We start from the raw sequence: 27,811 nt of genomic DNA, 5'->3' as shown, positions 1-27,811 counted from the left end.
CACAGAATCTGAAGCAGGCTCCAGGCCCTGAGCTGTCAGCACAGAGCCCGATGTGGAGCTCAAACTCACGAACCGTGAGATTATGACCTGAGTTGAAGTCAGACGCTTAATCGACTGAGCCACCCAGGCACCCCAAACCTATGTTTCCTTCTACGAGTGTTATAGTTTTAGCTTTTACATTCAGGTCTTTGGGACATTTTGAGTTAATTTTTGTATGTGGTGTGAGGTAAGGGTCCGACTTCATCGTTTATAATGAAGCTATCCAGTTGTCTTTGCACTCTTTGTTGAAAAGACTAATGTTTCTCCATTAAGTGGTCTTGCCACCCTTCCTGCAAATCAGTTGGTCGTAGTAGTATGGGATTTATTTTCTGGACTACTGGAGAGTTGTTAAAAAGAAAGATTTGATCTCTTTCATTTTAAAAGGATCACCAGGGCTGCTGAGTGGAAGGTGGTGACTTGGACTAGATAATGAAGACCAATCAAATTCTGCATCATTTTTGGCGGTAGAGCTGATAAAGTAGATTTCTTGATGGAATGTATGTGTGGTGTGAAAAGAGTGAGGCATCGAGGATGGTTCCAAATATTCAATACAAGCAACTGGAAGGAATGAGTTATTTATTAACTTGAGGAAGAATGCAAAGGAGCAAGTTTTAGAGAGAAACTCAACAGTTAAATTTAATGCCTGTTGGATATCCAGATGGAGAGGTTGACTAGGTAGCTGGATAAATGGATCTAGAATTCACAGTTACATTAAACCATGTTAGCATTCCTGAAATAAACCTGCCTTTGTTATGCTGCATTATTCTTTTAACCAATTTAATTTCTTAGGTTTTTTTTTTTTTCTGTAAGTACGTGTGGAATAGTTTATCTTTTACTCTGATGGTGCCATCTTTAACCAAGTTTAGTTGACAGAGTTATTCTAGTTTTACAGTGGGTATTAGAAAGATTTCAGTCTTTTTAGATGCCCTGGAATAGTTTATAAAATATACAAATTAGCTGCTCCTTGAAAATCAAAAGATGAATCTACGAAACCATCCAGGATTCTATGCCCCCCACCTCATCCTTCCTACAAGTTGTCTTTGTGGCTTCTGCCGTGCTTCTTTTTTTTTTAATTTTTTTTTTCAACGTTTATTTATTTTTGGGACAGAGAGAGACAGAGCATGAACGGGGGGGGTGGGGCAGAGAGAGAGGGAGACACAGAATCGGAAACAGGCTCCAGGCTCTGAGCCATCAGCCCAGAGCCCGACGTGGGGCTCGAACTCACGGACCGCGAGATCGTGACCTGACTGAAGTCGGACGCTTAACCGACTGCGCCACCCAGGCGCCCCTCTGCCGTGCTTCTTGATCAGGTTTATACTTGTGTGAATTTTAGTAACTCGCATTTTACAGAAAACAGTCCATTTTTTTTGAGATTTTCAAATTTATGAGCATATATTTGAGTACCATTATTTTTAATTTGTGTCTTTTTTCATATGCTCTTTCTCATTACAGATATGTTTCCCCACTTTTCCCCTGATTGAACTAGCTACTTTGCTTTTTTATTGATTTAACTGATATTAACATCTTAAATTCAGCATGCAAAAAATGGTCATGTTTCTTATTTTTCCAAATTATACTAAACCTGGATCAAGTATACCATCTGTCACCAGATTTGCCTGGGTTAGCATCTCACGTCTTAAAGCTTCGTCCTCTTCCGGTGTGGCCAATAACCCCGATGGTCTTTCCATCACCAAGCCGGGAAATCCTGCATTCTGCAGCCCTTGCTTCCTGCTGCCATTTGCTGTTGACACTGGTCAGACTAGTTACCACCATTGGTCCAGGTCCCTGGACAAACTTCTGGGCATCCTTTTGCTCCTCACTAGGTTCCCAGGTTGCAACTTTCCACCAACGGCTTTTTCACTTCCATGTGGAGCCCCTCCCAGGATGCAAGAACACTTCGTCAGGAGTGAGTTGCTCATTTTCCTCCCATCGATCCAGAACCTCTCTTGGCTTTTTCTTCTCAGATAGCTGCATCACCAAGAGTCAGAGAGGGTTTCTTTTAGCAACTTGCCCCTAAATGGTCCTGTTCTCTTTTGCAGCAGAGTAGAGACCTCCTTGAAGCAGACACCTTGGTTGCTTCTGGGGGATCCATTTGCCCCCCCTCCTTTAAAGATTATTCCTCCTACCAGAGATAAACAAATTTTCCAGATAGTTCTCTCACTAAAGAACATACAGCAAAAGAAAACAAAACAAAACAAACAAACAAACAAACAAAAACCTCACAAGTTAAATCTTTAGTGAAAGATCCCATTGTCTTGTTTTTAATCCAAAGAACCATCACCTGGATTTTCATTGGCTCCACTTTTATTTAGCTACTAATTTATTTGTTTCTGCTTTTATCTTTATGAATACCTTCCTACTTTAAGTTCACTTATTTTGCCATCCTTTTTTTATTTTAACGTTTATTTATTTTTGAGAGAGAGACAGGGAGAGAGACAGAGCGTGAGCAGGGGAGGGGCAGAGAGAGAGGGAGACACAGAATCTGAAGCAGGCTCCAGGCTCCAGGCTCCGAGCTGGCAGCACAGAGACCAAAGGGGGGCTTGAACTCATGAATGGTGAGATCATGACCTGAGCCAAAATCAGATGCTTAACCGACTGAGCCACCCAGGCGCCTCTGCCGTCCTTTTTAACTTTCTGATTTGCACATTTATTTTTTATTATTTTTTAGTTGCTGTCAAATGTATTTAAGCTAATGTATTTGTCTTTGGTTACAGCTTTGACCAAATCCTATACATTTAGTTAAATAGTATGCCATCCTCATTCTAAGGAGACTGCTCTATAATTGCATTTTCCGTTTAAAATATTAGGTTTCTATTTATCTAAGTACATAAAAGATAATATAAAACATAAAGATGCAATATAACATAAAGATGCTACAGAAATATTAGCACTTTTGTTTGTGGCCCATCCTTCATCACCTCTAATTTTGTATTATTATAATCTGAGTTTTTATTTGACTTTATTCTTTACATTGCAGATATTCTTTTTCAGTTGTTATTTGAGATATAAATTTTATTTTATTTTTAAAAAATTTTTAATATTTATTCACTTTTGAGAGAGACAGAGAAGAGTGACAGAGCATGAGTTGGGGGAGGGGCAGAGAGAGAGGGAGACACAGAATCTGAAGCAGGCTCCAGGTTCTGAGCTGTCAACACACAGAGCTCAACGTGGGGCCTGAACTCACAAACCATGAGATCATGACCTGAGTCGAAGTCGGATGCTTAACCCACTGAGCCACCCAGGTGCCCCAAGATACCAATTTAATTTTAAAACTATATTATAGTAGCTATGATTTTAAGATTCAGATCCATATTTATAAGGCTTCAGTCTCTGTTGATGGATCTTTCACAAGTTGGGTATTCTGGTGTGTCTTCCATGGCATGAGTCATCTTCTTCTGGAAGACTGTGTGGGCTTTGTACCCACCATGCTTTTCCACAGATCAGTTTCTCTCTGTTGCTTCTTCTATGAGATGTAGATTTTTATGATCATAATCTTCTTCCTCAAACCTCTCTAGGCATTACATCAATGTTGTGATGAAGTCTGAATGCAATCTGATTTGATTCTTTTGTAGACAAGTCTTAATTTTTCTTCCAACCCTCCCCCCCCCCCAAACATGCTGGACGCTTGTAGGATTCTTTCCCAATCCTTGGAATCAAAAAAGAAAATACAGCGCATGTCGAGTGTTTGTCTGTCTTGTCTAAAATGCGATTACCATTTTTATTTGAAGAATTGAGTGTTCAGATGGCAGTTTTCTTCTATTATATCTTTAATTATTGCTGTTTTGTTCTGGTATCACTTTTAGAGAAACTAGTAATTCTCAAGTGAGCCTCTGTCATTTGTTCTCCATATTATTCTGTTCTCTCTGGTCATTTTTATTTCAGTCCCTATTCTCTGCGTTCTGAGAGGACACCTCACCTTTGTCCCCCCAACAGCACCCATTGGTTTTCTGCAGTGAGGTTCTGCTCTTTCCTGCTTCCAATGTTTCTTAAAATTCTCATAACCTTATTCACTTCCCATCATTATTCTCTTAACCCTGCCAGCTTTCTTTTAGTTTTAATCTGTTTTTTATTGCATATTCCACTTCTTACATCTGAGAGACCAGGTTTTAATGATCTCCTTGAAGTACAAGACAGCCACAATTTACTTCTAGTTCCCAGAGCAAATCCTTTTAGAGGCAGTGTTCTTCCTGTGTGAGCATTCTTTGTTTGCTCCCTTTCTGTTTCAGGAAGTGTTCATAGGCTCCACGTGTATTTTAGGTGTTCCCTGGACCTGGTATTTTCTTATAGCTGGGTTAGTTATCCTGGGGCCCCCTAATCGTCTGACCTAGATGCTATCAGATTCCTTATCTCAGGTATTAATCTGGAAGACTGGATGAAATTTCACATTACCAGCCAGGGACCAGCAGCCCGAGGGTGGAGGTTGGAGATGAGGCAGCGGGGGGCAGGGGGGAGGGGGTACATTCTGTGCTGTGGGAGTTGCTTTTTTAGTTTGTTGGCACTGCCGCTCCAGATGTGTGCTGTTCCTCCTGGCCTGTCCCTTGTTCCCCTGCCTGCCATGTGTGGGAGATGCCCAGGCCTATCTATCATCGGGAAGCTGGGCTTGAATGGGCTTCGCTTGTTGGTTCTTGGAGCTAATGGCCCAGCCACTCCAGAAGGCCCTAGGGCTGCCATGAGAGATGGGCTCCCCGGCGTGGGCTCTGCACTCCTCCTGTGACCCAGCCTCTCCTCCGCTCTCATTCACTCATCCTCAGAGGCTATGAGGATGGTCCTGTGAGCGCGGCCACCCTCCCTTTCTCAGGAAGGAAAGCTATGAGTCAACCTTCAATCTGGTTCCACTGGCACTGTACCTAGCAGAAATTCCTCAAAGCTGGTGGCATATTGATGGCACTCTTTCTTATTCTCCAATGCTGAAGCAGATTCCCCCCTATTTTTAGACTCCCTTGGTCCTTTCTGTCACTTTCAGAAGGAGGTAGCTTAGGTGGGAGTTGGACATCTGTGCTCAGCCCTACTGTCTTCCCCAAAAGTTTCATAGTTAACATTGTTACCCATACTTTGTCCTTGGGCATAGAGATATTTGGCAACTCCTGAGCATTTCATTTTCTGTGGTCCCCTCTAAGCTCCTCAAACATACCAGGCCCCATCACATCTGGCTCTGTCGTTTCTCCTGGGCACTGTTCCTCTCCCTCTCAGGTGTTGGGAGCATCCTCTCAATCAGATGAGGGATTCTGTCAAACGTGGTACCGCCAGTCTCGGGGCTGTGAGCGCCACTCCTTGCCAGGGGCTCGGCATCTGGCATCATAAGCCGCATCCTGGCTTTCAGCAGTATTGATGGAATTTCCCCACATCCTCCTTTCTCTGCCAAAGTTATGACCTTCAAGTGGAAACAGAGAAGAAACCGTCCCTCTGCCCCCAAGTCCACCGGCTCCTTCCGAAGCCTTGCGTTTCACTAGAGAGCCATTTCAGACTCCTTCTGGCACGCCCAGGCCCTCCCGCGTGAATCAGCGGCCGTGGGCAGCCGGCGGCGGGGAGGGAAGGGGTTGCAGAGCCCCCCCACCCATCACTGCTTGGCTGCCCGCCCCGGGAAGACAGCACATCACACAATTTGCCATATCAAGTCTGTGAACAGCTGCCTCCCTACCCTTCATGGGAAGTCACCAAGCACCACACATCTGCTCCTTCCGGGGATGGCAAGAAGATTCCTCCTACCGCAGTGCCTGTGAATTCCCTTTGGGGTTCCGTGGGGCACAGAATAACATCTCCTGCAGAAAGCCCGCAGCCAGCCTTCACGAGGATACACACCCATGGAGGTTAGTCTCAGCGGCACCAGCGGCCCTTTCTGCCCTTCTCCAGCCTCCCCTCATGTTTGCTCCAGCCTCCCTTTCTTGAGTCTGTTGCCTCTAATAATAAGGACAGCCATTCACTGAACCTCAGCCGTGGTGGACCTGAGCACGCATTAGCTTCTCTTGACCTTCCTAACGGTGTCCAGATAGTTGTGGTTATGCCCCTCTCACAGATAAGAGAAGCTCGCCGAGAGTCTCCTTGCTCCCTGGAAGTGGCCCGGCCAGTGGGGGCGTAGCCCGCGTTCCAGTCTGGAGCCACCTGACACTGCATGTGCTCTTGCCTCTCTCCCAACCGCCTCCCTGAAGGGGAAAATAGAACCACGGGCTTCTTGTAGGTTTAGAGCAGTGGGTCTGCACCTGTGGGCCCATGGGCCAAATCCAGCTCTCTGTTTTTCTAAATAAAGTTTTATTGGAACACAGCCATAGCCATTCATTTGCACATTGTCCAGGGTTGCTTTTGCAATGTAAAGACAGAGTCGGGCAGTTGTGACAGAGACTTTGTGGCCTGCAGAACCTACAGTACTTATTATCTGGCCCTTTACAGATCAAGTTTCCCCAGCCCCGGTTTACAGCATGGGCTGTGGAAAGACACCTGAAAAGTTAAATACCTGGTTTGCTACTTCCTAGGTGTGTGACCCTGGGCAAGTGACGCAACATCTCTGAATCTCATTTTACTTACTCGTAAACTGGTCAGAATTATACCTTCTGAGCTTATACCCAGTGGTCAAGAGGAGTAAGGTGACATGTGTTGGGGGCCCTGCATAGTTGGGACGCTCAGTAAACGTGAGCTGTCACTGTTACCTTTCTCACTAACCCAGATGTTCAGCAGTCTCCACTTTTTCTCTGTGGCTTCCTTTCGGAACATTCTGGCATTTTTGTCTAAGAGCGCTTTATCTTTTCTGATACCTTCTGATACATATGAAACACAGATGTTTCCCCTCCTCAGAACGCCGGGAAGCAGGCGAAAGTGACGCTCACCTCTGGTAGATAAATGGGGACAGGACACTGTTGGTCTCATTCAGCCAGTGTTGACTGAGCCAGGCCATTGTACTGGGACCTGACAGGCACTCAGGGCCTCAGGCTGTCTCGGAGCTCTCAGCCCAGGGGCAGATGGACAGGATAATAGGCCATGACAATAGCTATAACCACAGTGCCTCCGGATTCTGGTCCCCTTTGGAAAATTCCCCTTGCACAGTGCAGAGTGAATACCTGTTCCCCGGAGTCTCTGGATACTGCTTCTAGGAAGACACATTATAAAACCGCTTAGCTTAGCACAGCTTCAGGTCCCACTCCCAGGCTGTTGGCCTGCTCAGCACTTTAATGCAGCGTCCATCCCAGGACACAGTCGGCTCACCTGACTCGCCGGCTCCCTCCCAGGACACACACTCAGCACCTCTACAGGCTGGGGCTGGCTCCCCGGGCTCCGGGCCAGGGCAAGGGCAGACTGTCTTTCCTGACCTTGGAGGAGCTGTTGATCCTAGCTCCTTTCCATCGGCCCGTGAGGCTGACCTTCTCCCCTGGTCACCTCCACTAGGTCAAAGGAGACCTCACGCTGTGTGCTGTTGTGGGGGTGTGGATGACCCAAAGAATTTCCAGTTCTTCCAGAGTAGCGCAGGAACGCATGCACCTGAGAGGGAGGAGCATTCAGGAGCAGCTCGTTGGAAAACCCAGAAGGACTTCGTGGAGGAAGGGCCATTTGCAGTGGGGCTTAAACTGCAAGCAGGCCTTTGACAGAAGACGGCAGAGGGCAAGAACTTAAAGTGATTAGTGCATGTGCTTGGTGGTAAAAATGAATTATAAGGGTATATGATAAAATGTGAGGTGAAAAAAATCAGGATACAAAATTGTCGATACCAACGACTTCTAGACTTCTACGTAAAAGACCTGTTGTATCGGTGAAGGCCCTAGCAGGAAACGGATGGCATAATCAGAGGGTTGAGGTGAAGAAAGTTTACTTTAGAGGAAGTAACCAGTGCTAACACAGCACCAGAGCCTCATGACCCCCATGTGCCCCGGAGGACAAAGGAGAGGGGGCAGTTATTGGTGGCAGGAGAAGGGGCCGCTTCCCGGGGGCCGGTGGGGAGAGATACCTCGAGTTCTCTCGTCCCCCCTCCCACTTCCGCTGGGGCCTCCCATTGGCTGAGCCCATCTGGAAGTCAGAGGACATGGGGGCTTAAGTGACATATCCACAGAAGTCAGATTACAGAAACAGAGTAGCAGAGACCGGCTTGAGGGGGTGGGTGCAGGCAGCCAACTCGAGCAGCTACACTAGTGGGATCAGTGTGTTGGGAATATGCGTAGTTGTGTCACTCCCCTCCTTTTGTCAGACTTCCAGTGGAGTGTAGAAGTCACTTTGCCATGTGAATCCAAAGGTCATAAGCGGTCTGAGCCGACACGAGGGTCCTACCGCAGAAGAACCCCAAAGAAATGGAGAACTGCATTTCTCCAGCTGCCGTGAGATCTCGGCACAGGCTGGTTGTCCAAGGACTGGGGACAAAGCGCTGGTTTGGGTGAGCCCGGCCAGGGTCAGGTTCCCCAGGAAAGGGACTCAAGACCTTCAGGAGGTTTCCTGGGGAGCACCCACAGGAAGGAGAGCGGTGGACAGTGAAGTTGACACAAAATGCCGTTGTAACAGAGGCCTGGGTGGAGCCCAGGGAGAGCTCTGCAGCTAAGATGGCCCTTCAGAGATGTCCCGAATCAGGCATGAAGGCAGGCCGGTCACTGGTGTGGGCTGCCCTGGGCAGAGGTGTGATCTTGGACAAGGCTGCCCCCTTCAGTCACAGGCCGATCTCCGAGAGACACATAGCTGCGAACTGTCAGTAGCCAACCCTCCCAGCAGCCAAGAGAATGGAAGGTTCTGGCAGCACATAGTTATAGGACCCTTGGGAACAAAGGAGTCTAGACTAGCAGGCCGGTAAGACGAGGACAGCTGAAAGGGCATCCCTTGGCCAGTAGTCCCCAAATGTGTAACGAAGACCCCAGGGTGCTTTATACAAGCACATTCCTGTCTCCCTCCCCTCCTCTCACACCAGAGTTAGAATCTCTTGGGCAGGGCCCGGGAATCTGTATTTCTACAAAGCTGCCGAAGAGAGGTGCCGTGCACAAGCAGGCTTGGAGCCACTGCTCTTAAAAACTCCAGACCCGACTGTGGTTGATGTCAGGTCAGGGAGATTTCTAGTTCTGGCAGCTGCTCTGGGCTGAGCCCCATGCTACGGGCTGGAACTCAAGGAACTCGGCTGGGCACTGCCCTCAAGCAGCTGTCGTCTCGCAGGGGAAAGGGACCTGGAAGGGCGGCAGCTGGTGGCTCTCTGTGGGGTTACTGTTCTGTTGCTGCTGTTAAAGACACGGCTTTGGGCAGCATCGATCTGGGAGGCAGGAAATTGGGTCTGAATCCAGCTCTGTCCCTAGATGGCCATGTGATAGGCAAGCTCCTACCCCTCTCCAGACCTTAGTTTTCCCTGCTGTCCAGTGAGGGCTGCTGGGTTAATGTGTGAGAGTTGTGGGGAGTGGGCTTGAGGGTGGCGGGCCAGCTCTGCCTGCTGGACAGAGGCCCCCTTTGCAGTGACCTTGGGGCCAGAAGGTGAAGTACATCTCAGACGTGTGCCACGTCCTCCTTGTTGTCACCTTCTGATCCCGATGTCCCACCCCTTGGATGTGCCAGCTCTGACTTCTCCTCTCTCCCAAACGTCTTGATTGCTTGCTTTGTGTCCCTCATGGATACCTGGAGAGGCCCCAACACGGTCCTCGTAACTGGAGTAAAGGCTCAAGAATCTGAGACATTCCTCCGGGTTCTAGCCCTCCCTTCCCACCCCTCCATCTGAGGCCTGACTACCTCCTATAGCAACCCCACCTCTGCTTGCATACCAGTAACAAGGGGAAGCTCACTCTCCCACCGCGGAACTTCCTTCTATCCTTGTTAGAAAGTTCTCCTCTGAGGGAGCCGAAAGCCACTTCCTGGTGGCTTCCCACACTGGCCCTGGCCATTCCCCTGGGGCCCAGGTGCCACGCTGGCCCCCTAGTCTCAGTGACAGCTTCTCAGGATGTGCAGGCGGGACTTTCTGTCCCTGCAAACCCCCTCCTGTCCCCTCTTCGGTTCCTGGGGTGCCAAGGAGCAGGGGAGGGGCCCTGAACGCCAGGGAGCGACTCTGCTTTCCGCTTCCCCCAGTGCTCTCAGGTACCGTTTCTCTAATATCCCCCGTCTTAACTGGGATATTCCTGTTTTAGTAATATCCAAATAATTCTCTAACTAGTGGCCTGGTCCCACAAGCCTGATGCAGTTAAAGCAGTGGGTGCTTTGTCACAGGAAGGCTGCCAGGCTCTGATGGCTGATTTCATTCCCCCCATAGCTCAGCATAGCCTGACTTCTCAGGGCTAGCATTGCAGCAGAAGCAGCAGGCCAAGGGAAGACAGCTGGCCCTGGGGTTTGTGCAGATCCAAGAGGGGTACTTGGGCCTGGTCCCACATCCTCAGGCAGCCTGGAGCTGGGCCCCGGGGGACCCAGATGGAGGGTGTGTGGACCCTCGGGGCAGTTTCTGGTTAGCTAGAGAGAGTGGTCTGCACAGCACCATGCAGTTTAGAGGAGGGGTCACCACTAGCTTGGGAATGAGGGAAGGCATCCCGTAGGAGGAGGTGTTTGAGGATGTGTGGAATTTTAAATTTTTTTTTTTCAACGTTTATTTATTTTTGGGACAGAGAGAGACAGAGCATGAACGGGGGAGGGGCAGAGAGAGAGGGAGACACAGAATCGGAAACAGGCTCCAGGCTCTGAGCCATCAGCCCAGAGCCCGACGCGGGGCTCGAACTCACGGACCGCGAGATCGTTACCTGGCTGAAGTCGGACGCTTAACCGACTGCGCCACCCAGGCGCCCCGAGGATGTGTGGAATTTTAAATTCAGAGCTGATCGTGTGAGTTTCCTGTTCTGCTGTAACAAATCACCACAATTTGTTATGTTATGGTAACAAAGCTCAGAAGTTCAGGGGTGCCTGGGTGGCTCAGTTGGTTAAGCATCAGACTATTGGTTTCGGCTCATGACACCATCTCATGGTTTGTGAGTTTGAGCGCCGCATCAGGCTCTGTGCTGACAGTGCAGAGCCTGCTTGGGATTCTCTCTCTTTCCCCTCTCTCTCTCTTCACCTCCCCTGCTCACTCTCTCTGTCTCTCTCTCAAAAATAAATAAACTAAAAAAAAAAAAAAAAAAAAAAAGGCTCGGAAGTTCAAAATCAAGGTGTGAGCCGGACTGGTTGCTTCTGGAGGCTCTGGGGGAGGGTCCGCTCCCTTGCCTTTTCCAGCTGCTAGAGGCGACTTTCACTCCTTGGCTTGTGGCCCCATCCTCCACCTTCAAAGCCAGCAGTGCGGTTTCATCAGACCATCTCTCTCAGACCCCTGCTTCTGTTGCCATGTCTCCTTCTGGAACTGCCTACTTTCCCTTATAAAGACCCCTGTGATTACCCTGGACCCACCTAGATAATCTTAAGTGATCTCCCCATTTCAAGACCCATCACTTAATCCCATCTGCAAAGTGCCCTTTGCCATGTAAAGTAAAGGATTCCAGGAATGAGGATGTGTGCATCTTTTGGGAGGGGCTCTTATTCTGTGTATCACTTAAGCTTCTTTGGAATTTCTAAAACCGTGCAAGGCTGGATGGGGACTTGAGAGCCGAGGATCCTAGTTCTCTTGCATCAGCTGTCCTACCCCTGTGCAGGTTGGTCTAGGGTGTGCCCCCCCCCCCCCCCCCCGCCCTACAAGGTGTGGTCCTGGAAGGTGGGCCCCTGGGGAGCTCGTGGGGCACTGGGCAGAGGACAATGGCCTGCAGGCTCTTCCCCCTCCCTCCGAAGGACTGCTGTGACAGAGTGATGGTGGTGGTGTCTCCAAGGCAGGAAGGAGATGTCCTGGGTGCATCTTGGGCCCGGGAGCCTGTCACTGGTCAGCTGTGCCAGCTGGAGTCCCTGTTCCCAGCCGCCATGTGGGCTGACCAGACGTCCCCCAGCAGGTTTGGCTGTGAGTGGTTAGGCAGGTTCAGGTCACAGGTCCCCACACCCTGAGCCATAGTGAGGAAAGCAGAGAACTTGCCCCCAAGGGAACTCTACCTGCCCTCAGGCCACCAAGTGTGGCCTGCGGGCATCACAGCACTGTCCTGGGGCCAGTTCCTGTTTTCAGGCTGAGGCATCCAGGCCAGCCACTGGGCATTTGGCTCATCCCTGTAAGACCGTCTCAAATGTTCTCAGAATGAACTCTAAAAGTTCAAAGGAGCTCGGAGTGCTGACCCTCTGCCTCTAAGGCTGGACAGACACAGTGCCTCCTGTGTGCACCCCTTCGTCCTCTCGTCTGCCTCCGTTTCTGCATGCGGGCACCACACCGGACCCTGGAAAAGAAAACAAAGTCCTTCCCTCGCGGGGCTGCCCTGTTAGTTGAGGAGGCAGACGTGACAGCCCCAGTTCTCATGGTCAGCTCTCTGCGAGGCAGCTCAAAGCAGCAGCCTGGACTGCTGAGCCTTCCAGTGGGGCCCATGGGGCGGATGGCCTCACCTGGGCCTCCGCATCTCATGACACGGCAGCTTCTGGTCCTTCTCTTGTTTTCCTGCTCTTGGTAACTCTGAGAAAGTGAGAAAGACTTATTTCCTGAGGACAGACAAGTGGCTGTTGAGTAGAGGGAAACCTTACCTGTGATGTGAGGCGTAGGCAGGACAGGGAGCCCAGCGGCTGCATGGGATCATGGTTTGGACCCGCAAAGGCCGGGTCCTAGGAGGCCCCAGGTGTATTTGTTTCTGTGGCTGCCACAACAAATCATCAGAAACAGGGTGGCTTAAAGCAACAGAAATTCCTTCTCTTATATAGTTCTGGAGCCAAGGGTCTAAAATCAAGGTGTCACCAGGGCCCTGCTCCCGCTAAATGCTCCCTGGGAGGGTCCTTCCTGGCCTTTTCCAGCCTCTGGCGGCCCCAGGTGTTCCTCAGCCTGTGGCCAAATCATTCCAGCATCTACTTCTGCCTTCAGATGGCTTCTCCCTCATATCTGTGTGTCCCGAATCTTTCTCCGCCTTTCTGTTAGAAGGACACTTACCACTGGCTTCAGGGCCCGCCCAGGTAGTCCAGGATGATCTCATCTCAAGATGCTTAAGTTAATTACATCTGCAAAGATGCTTTTTCCAAACAAGGTCACATTCACAGATTCTGCTGTTTAGGACTTGGGCATACCTATTTGGGGGGTCACACTGGCTCTGCAGTGTGAACACGCAGGTGTCCCACACACATGTGGTTTTCACATGGACACAGCTGTGCATATACCCCCAGGTATTACCCTGTGCAAGTGCCACATGTGTGCAGTAGAGCTAATACATGTTTACTTGTGTACTTGCCCTTGTGAAAAAAATTTCACTTGTATTCAACTCTGGTTATAGCTTATTAAGAGCTTATATTTCTAGAAATCTGAAAGCTAGATGGCTCCGTTTTTTTAAAAGGAACTCTTTCGGGGGGCACCTGGGTGGTTCAGTCGGTTAAGCATCTGACTTCGGCTCAGGTCATGATCTCACAGTCCGTGGGTTCGAGCCCCGCCTCGGGCTCTGTGCTGACAGCTCAGAGCCTGGAGCCTGCTTCAGATTCTGTGACTCCCTCTCTCTCTGCCCCTCCCCTGCTCCTGCTCTGTCTCTCTGTCTCAAAAATAAATAAAAACATTAAAAAAAAATTTTTTTTTTTTAATTTTTAAAAGGAACTCTTTCGGGGTGCCTGGGTGGCTCAGTTGGTTAGGCATCCAACTCTTGATTTTGCCTCAGGTCATGATATCATGGTTCATGAGATTGAGCCCCAAGTTGCTGATAGCACAGAGTCTGCTTGGGATTCTCTCTCTCTCTCTCTCTCTCTCTCTCTCTCTCTGTCAAAAACAAATAAATAAACTTAAAAAAATAATTTAAAAGGAACACTTCCCTCAATGAATGTTCACAAGTTTGGAAAAGTGGAAATACAACCACATGTATGAATTTCTATGGGAACTTAAGTGTATGCCCCAAGTCTTTGAGACACTTCAGAGCTGCCGAGAGCTACTTCGGCAACTGTAAAATTTAAAAAGTCAGGGTAGGGGCAGGTGGAGTTTTGAAACACTTGTTTTCTTAGAACCACATGCATTGGTGGTGAGAGAAAACTCCCTTCTCTGGTTTCCCAACCAGTTTCTCCTTGCACACCTCTGATGATGGGGAGCTCACTATCTACCAAAGCAGCCTTCTCCATTATTAGGAAGTTTTTTTGGCCTTGGGCTAAAGTTTGCTTTCTTGAACCACTTACCTGTTGGTCCCCTCCTCTGCCGTGGGGGTGCCCAGAACCAGGCTCCCTCTCTTCCACACGAGAGCCCTTCAGAGTTTGAACCCAGCCATCACTTCCTGCCTTCGTCTTCTAGTCTCTGGGCTAATTTTTTAATTAGCTTAAATTAATGGCGGTTTCTGGGGAGCTCCAGGCCCAGTAAAAGTGACCTGAATTATTCAAAGACTTGAGTGTTTCAAATGCCTGTTTATCCTAATTAGCATCTTAACTACAGCGGTGCCCTCTGCCTCTAACGAGCCACATTTTAACATGTTCCATATTTTAATGGATTTTACTTGAATGAACTGTTTAATCAAATGAAGACACATTTCATGAATGAATAGAAGTAAATCTATAATTATACGCTTTAGTCAGGTAAGAGGAGTGACATTTTGGCACAATCCAGGGCTATATATAGCGAGTGCATTTGAATGACAAAGTAGGTTACCTCCAGTTCCATAGGAGAGCTGGGAACTCGCTTTGCTCTCAAGTTCATTTTGTAACCTAATTAGAATTTTCAAAGAGTTGTAAAGTGCCTGTGGCGCAGATCTGGTTCTCCCCATCTCTACCTGGATCTCTGCCTTTCTAGATGATTCCTCAGCTGGTGCAGCAGCCTCGTTAGGGAAGGCAGCCAGGGTACTACTGGCCACAGAAGCCAAGTGTCCTAGAGTCTCTGATGCTCTCCATGGCGTCCACTTTGCATTTCACATCCTCCATCAAAGTCTTCACTGCCTGGGACATGTGGTCAGAATGTGGTAACTTACAGTTATAACAATACGATGCTTTCCTCTTCTGCCTTTACTTACTGTTTCTCTCTTATGCCTTGTCCCCCCTTTCCTTCTTTCCGTTCTTGCTTCTGACATGGTCAGGACCTGCTCGTGGCGCTGGGGACCAGGAATAGAAGGATCTGGGGGTGTAAAATGAGACATAACTATGGGACGGGGCAGGGGAGGGCAGGAGAGGGGTGTGGGAAACTGTAAAGGAAGATGGTGCCCTGGACCTGGAGAAAGTGGGGACAGTGACATGGGGGGCTTTCAGGCAGGCGGGCAACTCAGCTGTGAGCCTGGCAGTTCTGTTGCTTTTCCCCCTAAAGTGTGCGGTTTCCATCTTTAGCTGCATGTTGGAACCACCTGGAGGCATCTAAAAATGCTGATGCCTGGGTGCTAGTCCAGAGATTCTAACTGGTTTAGGATGTAGCCAGGGTACCAGTATTTTTAAAGACTCGCCAGGTAGTTCTAATACGCAGTCCAGAGTCTTCAGGTGACTGCAGCCCCAATACCTTGACTACAGCCTCAAGAAGACCCTGTGCCAGAACCACCCAGCTAAGGTGCTCCTGCATTCCTGGCCCATGGCAACTGTGTGAGATAATAAATGTGTCTTGTTTGAAACCACCGAGCTTTGGGATAATTTGTTACACAGCAATGGATGACTGATACAGATGATTAGTTGCCCCAGGTGTACCCCTAAGTGGGTCACTTCACCTCCACCAGTGTCTCTACCTCCAGCCTTCCAGAATCTCTCACCTGGATGCTTGCTGGAGCTGTCTCACTGACCTTCCTCTTCCCCAACTGCCTCTGCCCCTCACTGGCCCCACGGCAGCCTAAATCACGGTTCTGGTCATGTCACCCATCCTCGAAACCTTGTAACGGCTTCTCACTGTGCTTAGGCTCAAGACCAGCATCTTTGATGTAAATTATAAGGCCCTCATGGCCTATTCCTCATTTCATGCCCACGGTCTTCCCCCCTCCCTAGCCCACGCTCTGCTGTAGCCCAGCCTGGCTCTTCTGGCTTTTCACTGCTCTCTTCCACCATGGGACTTTTGCATGTACTGCTGCTCAGCCTGGAAGCTTTCTCCTGCCTAACCTCCTGCCTGGGTCCAACTCCACCGTTACAGCTTCTCCCAGAGCGTGTTCCTGAACGTGAGAGCCCTTGTCTTGGTAGGGACCAGGGTGATCATCTGATTAATGTTTCCCACCTCCACTAGATAGAGACCCAGGACTGTGAATGGTTTTGCTCACTGTCAGAGCCCTAGTACTAACTCACATGGTGCATGGAATAAAGAGATGTCAATATCATGAATGAATGAATGAATGAATGGGAAAATAAATGAGAGACTGGCAAGAACAAGCAGAGCCCTAATCTAGAATAATCAGAGTGCTAGGTAGCTGTCCAGAAAGAGACCTAAGCCCATAGGCCAGGCAGTAACTGCCATCGGCTGTAGCTCCAGCCCCAGAAATGCAGCAGGAGCCCGGATGGAGAGCCTGAGATCTAAGAAGATCTCTAGCCACCTGACATACCGATTCCTCTGGTCTTCTTTTCCCCCAACCTGTCTGCTTCTCCCCCCACATCTCGCAAGAGGGATAAAGACTGGCTATGTCCCCGAAGCACTCAGTCAGTTGGAGGAGCGAGGCCACTGCGATGGCTTTATTGGAGTGACGAGTCCCTATCACCCCTTCCCCCACGGCCCCATGACCCAGCTGGGAGGGGGACTGCGTGTATACCTACTGGGCCTGCTGTTCAGACGGCTGATCTGACCTGACGGGGTTTTCTCCATACACACCCTGAGCGGGACTGTCCCCACGGCTCTGGGCTTTTCCCCAGAGCCACTGATTCTGCCTACCTCTTGACTTCTTTCAAGATGGACTACCCTAGAGCTTAAAGTCTGAGTTTAAATGTTAAAATCCTTGGATTTGGATCTTGGATTCCCGAGGCTGCATGGGATCCCTTAGGAGACATTGTTGTCATCCCTTGTAACCTGTACCCTCCCCAGCCCCCTGGGTCTATGGCCTCCCTGAAGGTTCCTAGCCATGCCCCTCTCCATTGAGCCTGAACCACCTTGTCCTTATCCCTCATAAAGGCGACCAGAACCTAGCCCAGCATTTGAGGTGTGGACTGACATGGACAGAGGGACAGAACAGAGGGCAACTGCCACGTCCTTCATTCTAGACATGACGGCCTTCTAAATGTGGCTCCCAGTCCCGCTCACTCTCTTGGCAGTTGCCTTCCTCAGTTAACACATTCTGGTCTTCTAATCAAGAGGGAAATATCTAAGCCATTGGAAACGTTTCTCTCACTATGATCAATGAGTGTTGTAAAACTTACCCTGCTTCCTTTAGGACAGTGGGTTTCAAATTTGAGCATTCATCAGAATTGCCTGGAGGGCTGGGTAAACACAGATTGCTGGACACAGCTTCTGATCCAGTAGGTCTGGGGTGGGGCCTGAGAATTTGCATGTCTAACACATTCCCAGGTGATGCTGGTGTTACTGTCCAGGGGCCACATTTTGAGAACCACTGCTTTAGGGATATGCTTTCTGGCACAACTTCATATTCATAGTCTGTACCAGTTCTTGAGGCTGGGGAGGCAAATCAGCAGCTGTTGCCTCCACGCCTAGCTTAGACTTTTTAGTCCTGGGGCTCTGACCCACTGGTTTTCCTGTGTGTCCTTGGAACTCCTTTGGTAGCCTGAGCTCCTATCCACTGCTCCAGAAGCAGAGAGAGTTCTCCCTTTAGGTGACCTCTGCCCTGTGGGCTGGCCCCAAGGCTCCAGCTTAGACTCGACCCCTCCTGATTGTTCTCTTGGCCCTGCTCATGCCCCTGGCAGTCCTGGCCCTTCCTTCCAGGTAATGGGACAGTCTTCCTCTCTGTCCCATCCATACCCATCCATGCAAATGAGGCTCCCAGTGGGACCCCAACTATACTGGACTCTGTGTGTGTGTGTGTGTGTGTGTGTGTGTGTGTGTGTGTGTGTGTTATTTTCTTGGAAATTAAGAGCTATTCTTTTCCTAGAAGAACCTATTTCTGCTTTTATAATGGAGGTGAATGAAAAATAGGATTCGCTGTGTAGAAATGCAGTTTATAGCAAGCTGCAAAAAGACATTGGCCCCATTAAACAAGAGATACCCGCAGTTCCAGAAGGAAAAATAAGCGTTTACAAATTTATGTAGTACATCTTTGACCAGTGAACTGAATGGTCCTCCTACCCACACATGAGGGTGTGGATCTTTTTTCCTTATGAGTTACATCAATGATATTATTTCGTTTCCATGTTTTGGTTACTTAAAAAATACCATTTATTACTGATTTCCTCCATTTGCTTTCTCTAAAAGGGTCCATTAGAATAAATACTTGAGCTGAGCTCAGACTTCTTGGTGCTAAAATTATGGTGGCTGATCACACCACCATCTGTTCTGACCTGTTCTGGCTCATCAGGCTTCCAGAACTGTCCACAGCTGGCAGGCTCCAGAAGAGCCAGCCTGGGAGCATGTGGAGAGCACAGGGCTGGGAGCGACACTTCAGTTTCCTCATTTGTGAAATTAGGGGCAGAATGAGATGACCTCTAGGGTGTTTTCGTTTTGTTTGTTTTGAGTTCTGACTGCCTAAAACATAGTTGATTGGCCATAATTAAACACAGCTTCCATGCACATTCTTATTCACAGATAGATACCCCAAGCCACTGGCTGCCTCGATGCCTTGCCTTAAAAGCCTGGACATGATCATTCATCTTTTTTTTTTTTTAATGTTTACTTATTTTTGAGAGAGAGAGAGAGAGAGAGAGAATGTGAGCAGGGGAGGGGCAGAGACAGGGGGAGACACAGAATCCCAAGCAGGCTCCAGGCTCTGAGCTGCCAGCACAGAGCCCGACCTGGGACTCAAACTCATAAACCGCGAGGTCATGACCTGAGCCGAAGTCGGACCCTTAACCAGCTGAGCCCCCCAGGAGCCCCCCAGCTCTTCATTCCTTTCTAAGGCTGGGTGATGTTCCACTGCATGTATACACCACATCTTTATCCCTTTGTTTATCCCTTCATCCATTGATGGACACTTGGGTTGCTTTCATCGCTTGGCTTTTGTGAAGAATGCTGATGTACAAATGTATCTTTAAGACTCTGTTTTCAGTTCTTTTGAGAATGTACCCAGAAGTCGAATGCTGGATGGTGTAGTGATCTGTGTTTGCTTTTTGAGGGACTGCCATACCGTTTTCCACAGTGGCTGTACCATTTTAGGCACTCCGTGTCTCTACATTTTCGCCAATGCTCGCTGTCTCCTGTGTTTTGCTAATAGCCATCCTAATGGGTGTGAATGGGAAGTGCTTGTAAGGATGATCTTCTCTTAAGGAAGAGGAAACTGAAGCCCTGAGACAGGAGGGTCACACAGAGATGCGGCGGTCACAAGCAAATCAGTGACAGACCTAGAACCTGGATCCCCCAACCCGCACTTGGTAGTTTTTACTGAAACACACAGTCCTGTTTCCACTCTTTATGTCAGAGGGTGCTCAGCCGTGGCCACGGGCCAGATACAAACTTCAGATTTCTGTGGTTCAGTCCTCACTTTGTTTTTGTTTTTTAATATTTCAAAATTGTATCAACGTTTTAAAATATGGAAGGATCTTATATTTTAAAAAGTCTAGATTTCTGAATTCTCCCTCTGAAATCAGAAAGTCTAGTGACTCGGTTTGGCATTCTGGGGCACAGCATGATGGGAGCAACTGCCATCTTAGATGGGACATCCGGTCTCCAGTTTGCCACTGTCCCCACCACTCCCTAATATCCTTCCATACATACTGCGTCACACACTGGCTGGACCCAGTGAATCCTGGAGTCTGCAGATCTCTGCTTTCTAAGCATATCCATGTTGGCCATCCTGTGTCAACAGATAGGTAGTTATATGTAACAACACAGGCTGGTTCCATACCCCCTTGCTCTTTATTCTGCACTGAGTGTCTTGCTGTTTCTTCACCCTAGAAGTGAAATGATATTGCAAGTAAATAATGCAGAATATAAATAGATATATGTGAATAGTCTGATTTGGTGACAGTGTGATGAGACAGAGAAACACCAGCAGGAAAGCCCAGAGATTCGGACGCTCGTCTTGACTCTCTCCCAGGAAATCTCTGCACCACCTTAGCTAGCCCCTTCCCAGGCTAGCATCCTTGTGCCGGTGTGTCCCTTGCAAGCTGGAGCCCCAAGGTCTCACAGGGCCCTCTAGTTTATAATGAAGGGGAAAAAATAACTCCTTTTGCATTGTTGGTGGAGAAAACCAGCCCAGTTAAGCTGCTTCCCCAGGACGACGCCTCCAAACAGACTCTTCCTATGGCTGCCAGCACACCCACCCTCTGCTTTCTCTTTGCTAACAGGTGAGGAATGACCTAACTGGGGTTCTGTATGGTGAGGACATTGAGATTTCGGACACCGAGAGCTTCTCCAACGATCCCTGCACCAGTGTCAAAAAGCTTAAGGTGAGTGCAGCTGGCCACGGCCGGGGGGACAGACCGATGCCTTGCTCCAGGCTTCCCCACATCCCTGACTATGAAAGTGTCTTGAGTTCTGGCTGTTTCATTTCATCCTGGCATTTCACACATGGGGAGAGGCCCCAGGAGCTGGCTCCCCTTGGCTGTCCCCATGCTTGTCCAGCAGTGGTCAAAGGTCTGATTGCTAGGTACATAGTCCTGGAGAGCTTACTGGGTGATTTTGTGTCTCTCGATTGAGCCTAAGAGGTAAGCAGGGCGTGAGTTATTACCTTCTTCATTGCAGAGAGGCTGAGAGAGAGGGAGTGTCTTGCCCGAAGCCACAGCAAGGAAGTACAGTTTGTTCGGACTGAATGCCTAGGTTTCTGACCCCTCTCGTGACACTCACTCCAGGAACGGAGAGGGCCGACTAGAAGTTTGCCCAGCTGTCAGGGGTCTCTGTCTGCCATTTGTCTCCTCATCCCGCAAGCTCTCTCAAATACCTGGTTTGTGCCAGACCCCCTCCGGGTCTCACAGACACCGTCAGGCCTCAGGTTGCTCACAGCTGGGGAGGAAGCCAGTTACCTCTCTGGGGAACAGGAACAGAGGGGCCTGGGAACAGAGGGAGGAAGTGACTCATCCCGCTTGGGGAGAGGGTTCAGACAAGGCTCCAGAGAAGGGACAGCGTCTGCACCTCGCAAGCGGATGAATGGGATGGGGACCTGCAGGAGCCCAGCAGGGAAGGAGGAGTGAAGACCAGAGGGCAGGGCGACCATGCTCACCACGCAGCAGGGATCAGCAGGGATTCCACAGAGGCTGGAGTATTGGGGCTGGAAGGAGTTGGGAGCCAGGTTCCGCAAGACTTGAAAGCCGAGCTGAGGAGTTTGGTCTTTTATCGGGGGGGGCAGCAAGGGTGCTGGGGGTTTATAAGCAGGTGCACACAGAGTTAGAGCTGTCACCTTCCTCTTTCCCTCTCTTCCACTCCCTCATGCCCACATTTAGGGCTGCTGGCTTGGAGACCGTAGATGCCAGCTGGTAACATGTCCCCTTCCATCTTGGGCAGGTCCCAGGTTACACCAGTCAGAGCAGGTGGCAGTTTCGAGCTCTTGTCTTCCAAAGCCCTCAGTTTACAGATGGGAAGGCTGAGGCCCAGAGACAGGGAACGAGGGAAGCAGACACCATGCCCGTGTGTGACATTGCAGCCCTTCGAGCTGCTTCAGATGAGGAAACAGTAGCTTGGGAGGGCCTGCTGGCAGCCGGGTGGCTGGGGCGGGATCCGCCCATGCTGTTCGCCCACAGGCTGTGTGGTCTGAGGGTCCAGTCGGGTTGTGGGGTCTGGAGGACCCAGAGTGGTACAGTGCCTGCTCGGCAGGGAACAGCCAGGTGGGCCCGATGCTGTGATGATGTTCTGCCACACAGGGCAGCGTCTCCCCAGGGTGGGCACTTGAAATAGCTTCCTGTGCCTCAGAGGCCCAGCAGAGTTCTTTGGGCTTTAAAGTTTAAAGAGCCTTTGTGTGTAGAGCAGAGGCACTAGTTGAAAGTCTGCAGAGAAATTAGGGAAGGAACTGGGTGCTCTGCTCGTCGACCAACCAGCTCCGCCAGAAGTAGGAGTGACATTACCGATGACGGAAATAGCAGCCCACCTGTCCGGGGCCCTGGCGGAGAGCCAGGTGCCAATGCAGAGCCCTTGACCTCCGCTGGCTCATTCGTCCCTCCCCAGAGCCCTTGGACAGAGAGTTTTTGCATCCCGGTATGTCAGATGAGGAACATGAGGCTCAAAGAGGTTAAGGATCGCCCTGAGTCGCCCAGCTGGAAAGCGGTGGGTTGGATTGAAGCCTGGGTCTGGACGACTAGGCGGCCCAGGTCTCTCCACCGCCCCGCACAGCTGCTGCCAGAAAGGATGACAACATCACATAAGCTGGGGGAGGGAGGGGTACAGAGCCCAGTCTGTCTGTTGGCAAAGGAGTCCTTCTGGGGGAAGCGCTCTTCCCCCACAGACCTGCATGACTCCTTCTCCAGCCTTCTTCTCGTCTTTGCCCAGTTGTTCGCTTTTTCCAGAGGCCTTCCCTGCATGCTTCATTTAGAAGTTAAATCCTTGTCTACTTTCTGCTGATTTTCTCCATTTCACTGACAGACACCTGTATTCGTTTCCAAGGGCTGCTGTAACAAAGTACCACAAACTAGGTGGCTTAAAGCAACAGAAATGTATTCTCCCACATTCCAGAGGCTGGAAGTTCAAGGTCAAGGTGTCGGCAAGGCCATGCGGTCCAGAAGGTCGTGGGGCCATCCCGTGCCTTTCTCTTCGCTTCTGGTATTGCCAGCAAGCCTTGGTGTCCCCCCTCCTGCAGCTGCGTTAACTGCAGTCCCTGCTTCATATGGCATGTTCCCCTTTCCTTTCACATCGTCTTCTTATTAGGACGTTAGTCATGTTGGATTACACGTCTACCCTACTCCAGCATGACCTCATCTTAACTAATTACATCTGCAGAGAAGGTCATGTTCCAAGGTATTGGGGATTCAACATATCTTTGGGGGCCACAATTCAATCCATCACAACATCTGACCTACCATTCATTTTGCCTAGTCGTTTTATCATCTGTCTCCTCTCGCTGGAACATAAGTTCTAGGAGGCAACAGTTTCTGTCTGTTGTGCTCACTGTTTTGTTCCCCATCACCCAGAATCAAATTAATTTGAGTGTGTGTAAATAAAACACCAAGTCTGGACAGATAGAGCCAACAGAGAACACAAGGATAGAATAGAGTAAAGGAATAGAGTACTGAGTAAAGGAATACTCAGGAGTAGAGTAAAGTAACTTCTGGAAAGCTCAGAGAAAAAGCAAATCTCTGGTTTACTGTGGGATAAGATAGAGAAGGATGTCCAGAGGACAAGGGAGAAAACTAAATACCAAATAGCAGAATTAAAATCTGCATTGGAGGTATTAGAGAGCAGAGTTCATGCCAAAAAAAAATAAAGATCAATAGTATGAAGGACAAACTTGAGATATTTCCCAGAATTCAGAGGAAATGGTGAGAGCAATCAATCTAATGAGGGAAGAGAGAATAGTTATGGACACTGGAAAGGGAGATCCTGAGGGAAAACCAGGACAGATGAAACAACAAAAATCAAAACAAAACAGGCACCACACTAGCAGTGAGTAGTGCACCTAGCACTCGGACTTGGTTTCTAATACCGTTCTGTAGGAAAAGGAACCAGGACTCCTTGGGAAAATGGCTGATTCTAGGACTGGGGCAAGAAATATGCACGATGATCTTGGAGCATCTTCTAGTGACAGAGAGTAAGGGAGTGCGGCTGAGTGCAAGGGCTCCCAGTGGCCAATGCTGGGACAATTTCAGCAATAAAATAAAATAGTATTGGATTAAAACCCAAAGTATAAAATAAATATCCATGTGTCCATACTGCTGTGAATGATTGAATAAATAAATGGGAAAGATCAGGCAAATACCCTAGACAGAAGAATTCCAAATAATTTATGTAGATATTTCAGGTTCATGGAGGTAGAGCAGAATGACCCGCTTCTTAAGTGATTTCTTTCCAAAGAGTCCACTGTGGAAAGCAGGGAGAAGAGTGGCTTGATGATGGAGAAATCTAATAAACACGACCTCAGCTGGGTGACCGAGGTCAACATCAATAGCAGTAAGTCACGGTGATAGGATACGCCCTTGATATGAGGGAATGAGAAGGGCAATTTACCTCGGTGGGTCTTCCTTCCCCAAACCCATGCCCTAAGTCTAACCGTGAGAAAAACATCAGGCAAATTCTAGTGGAAGCCATTTCCCAAAACACTCCTCAAAACTGTCTAGGTCTTCAGAAATAAGGAATGTCTGAGCCAAAAGGAGCCTATGGAGACATGACAACTAAATATAATGTGTTACCCTGGATGCAATCCAGGGATAGAGCAAGGACATTAGAGAAAAAAAAAAAAAAAAAAAAAAACAACTAAGGAAATCTGATTAAAGTATGGGCTTTAGCTAATAATAATCAATATTGGTTTATTAATTATAGCAATGTGCCCCACGAACATAAAATATTAATAATAGGGGAACCTGGGTGAGGAACATATGAGAACCTTCTATCTTTGTTATTTTTCTAAAACTATTCTCAAATAAGAAGTTTGTTTTTTAAACAGAAGACAAATTTAAGGGGGCTCAAGAGGGTCCTACTAGATTGGATTGACAAAATTGCTAATAGTCAACCATTTTTGAAGTACCGTATCGACAATTTAATAAGGAAATGTACAATGTGCACACTGTATGTGCGCCTAGCTGGCCTTTCCACATTCTAGCAGAATTGGTGAAAAGAGAGTCATACCAACACACATTTTAGCAAAAGCTTTGAAGTACAAATATAAAGGGGGAAATCTACAAGTATCTAGGCCAGAAGAAAACGAATTTCCCACAAAGGTGCAAAAACCAGGCCGCCTCAACTCCTCTGCAGCATTCAATCCCAGAGACAATGGAGCAGCTGGGAGAGATTCTCCCATGTGTGTAGCTCATGTGGCATACCAGCCAGGTGCCTTTCTCGAAGTTAATCCTTGAAGTCCTACGTCAGCCAGCCAAGAACAATGGCAAACTTCATAGCTGAGGTCATGGCAGAAACTGCTGATCAGAGGCCACCAGAACCCATAGACAGAGAGCTAAGTCTAAATAATTGTTCTAAAATGGTATACAGATGCTTGGGACGCCTGGGTGGCTCAGTCGGCTGAGTGTCCGACTTCGGCTCAGGTCACGATCTCGCGGTTTGTGAGTTCGAGTCCTGCATTGGGCTCTGTGCTGACAGCTTAGAGCCTGGAGCCTGCTTTGGATTCTGTGTCTCCTTCTCTCTCTGCCCCTCCCCTGCTCACTCTCTGTCTCTCCCTCTCTCTCAAAAATAAATAAACATTAAAAAAACTTTAAATGGTATACAGATGCAAAAGTTCATTTTGAAAGCAAACGTACATATACATAGAGTGCAAAAATACATCTGGTAATAATAATTGAGATGTTAAAATCCATATTCCATTAATGTAACCAAAGAAGTGGGCAAGTAAAAAATATGGGTGGTAAACTCCTGGTCTTAAGTAGCAGAGGGACTCAATAGAGACCATTTTGTTCATGAGTTTCCTAATGAGAAACATACAAGCTAAAGAAGGCTTTGAATAACTTGATGGTAAATATACTATAATGCAAACAGAACCCAAAACTTATGAAGCACAGAAAAGGGAAGCAGGGAAAATCTAGTCCACATATTGAAAAACAGAAAGAAAATGTGAAAACCAGAAAGCATAACATATAATTGTAGACCAAATACAGTCCTTCTGACCGTAAATTCAAAGAGGTCAAACTCCCTATCAAAAGGCAAAGACAGAGAACTGTATTTTTGAAGGACTAACTATAGCTGTTGACAACAGAGAAAGTGACACAGAAAGGTCAAAGGTAAAAGACCAGCCAAAGGTAGGTCAGGCAAACCCAACCGAAGCAAGAACCCCAGTGTTCATTTGAGACCCAAAGGGAATTCAAGGTACAGGCATTAAACAGGATTAAGGAGAGTCATTCTCTATAGATAGGGGTACAATTCACCATGAGAATAACACAATCATGGACCATTATTGCTCTAAATTACATCTCACTGAAATATATAAAGAAAAGCCTGTTAAAATACAAAGGAGAATTGACAGAAACACAATAGCATTGGGAGCCATAACATTCTCTCAGTCTTGGACAGATCACCCAGGCAAAAATAAGCAAGAACACAGAGGAACCAAATAATGAAATTAATCAGGCTGATTTAGCAGATATGTACCAAAGTTCGCCTAAATAAAGTCAAGAAAAACCATCTCTGTGTGATGGAGTCCCGAGGCCTTTAAGCTCCTTCCAGGCCTGTTCCGAACATGAGGCTTTAAAGTTAACTGTTGCCAGGCTGGACTGGGCGGGGCCCAGAGTCTGCCCCTGGGTATTTCCATGGTGCTGGCTCTGAAGCGTTGGGCTGTGAGGGGGAGAGCGCCAGGCTTCCACTGTCCTGCTCTGTTCATTTTGTTTGCTTTCTCTACCTTCCCCGGAGTAGCCTCTAGCCTATCATTCAGGGTTCTGATTCCAGGAAAATCTCCCTAATTTATAAACCAGCCGATTAGCAACCTTAATGCCATCTGCAACATTAACCCCCCCTTGCATGTCACAGACCATACTTGTAGGTTCTGGAGATTAGGAAATGGACACTTTGGGGGGACCATTTGTCTGCCTATCATAGGAGGACCACAAAAACAGACTTTCGGGTGGACTGCTGCCCCCCATGCTCCATGAGAGAGGCCTAGTGGCAAGTCCCCCCTCCCCACACCCTATAGGCCAGAATGCTGCTTGACTCCCGGAAAGTAGAGTTCATACAGGCACCCCGAGGGGATGCAGAGCTACAGAATAAACATGGTACATTCCAGCAGGCCAGTTTTGCTCAGAAACATGGGGAGAAACGCATTATTTTTATCTTGAGATCAACATAGGTATGTTATTGGAATGCTAAATGTATGTGAATTTTCAAAATAATAAACTTTACAGAAATGGCATGCTTTCCCAGTGGGCTGCTATGGGCTATTCCCTCTTTGCTCTCTTCTTTAAGAGTATATGTCTCCCTAAGGTACAGCCTTGTTGAATCACTGTGTTGTACACCTGAAACTAATATAACATTGTGTGTCAACCATAATCACCTAGGTAGATAGATAGATAAAAATGAAAAATAAACAGGAGGGCTAATCAGAATAAAAAGATTGTTGTAACAACAAGAATATATATCTCTTGCTTCTCTGCCTTTAGGGACATTTCTCTAGTGAGGGAAAAAAAGAGTCTAAGAAAAACTTAACTTGAGCTAAATAAAAGTACTCATTCTAGGTATGGAATCAGTGTGTCAGGGCCAGGAGGGACTTTGGGAAGCATCTAGGCTCACCCTGCTGGACTCATCCCAGGTCTCACAGCCAGAGTCAGGGGGCGGGAGTGGCCTGAGTCCCTGGCCCCTTCCCCAGTGCCCACTGGCCCCAGTCAAGCCACCTCCCAGCCCCACCATGGCCAGCCTCTAAAAGTTTGACCGCTCTGGGGCTTGTCATACCTCCTCCCTTTCCACAACTTTTGTACACAGTTTCATCTGATTTTTCGGCAGCCCAGTGGGTCTGTGGGGCTGGGCACCTGAGAAACCAGGAAGTGATCACATGTGGGCCAAGACAGGTGCACAGGCGGCAGGAGATGCCAGATGCCAGATAACCCAGTGTCCGGGTCGACCTTGCCTTTCCAGCGGGACCCCACACCCCTGCCACGGGGAAGGCAGGATGGGGTGGCCTTCTGCTTTCCTGCTGTTTTAAATGTACACCAGCTATTTTAACGCCTCAGGATCACATCTGCTGTTCCAGTGCCTCCACACGGAAGTCTGGGGGACTTTCCT

General features: G+C 48.5%; 1 protein-coding gene across 1 annotated transcript in view; it reads left to right on the top strand.

The window, feature by feature from the left end:
• GABBR2 (gamma-aminobutyric acid type B receptor subunit 2) overlaps positions 1-27,811 on the top strand; it is a 352,176-nt gene that overhangs the window by 157,012 nt on the left and 167,353 nt on the right. The window contains exon 4 of the mRNA XM_045470233.1: positions 20,302-20,403. Within this exon, the coding sequence (XP_045326189.1) occupies positions 20,302-20,403 (102 nt within the window). The remainder of the gene's footprint in view (positions 1-20,301; positions 20,404-27,811) is intronic.

This window comes from Leopardus geoffroyi, chromosome D4, assembly GCF_018350155.1.
Source record: "Leopardus geoffroyi isolate Oge1 chromosome D4, O.geoffroyi_Oge1_pat1.0, whole genome shotgun sequence".
Lineage (NCBI taxonomy): Eukaryota > Metazoa > Chordata > Mammalia > Carnivora > Felidae > Leopardus > Leopardus geoffroyi.
Note: the sequence above shows the minus strand (reverse complement) of the source record. Positions and strands in the feature narration are given on the sequence as shown.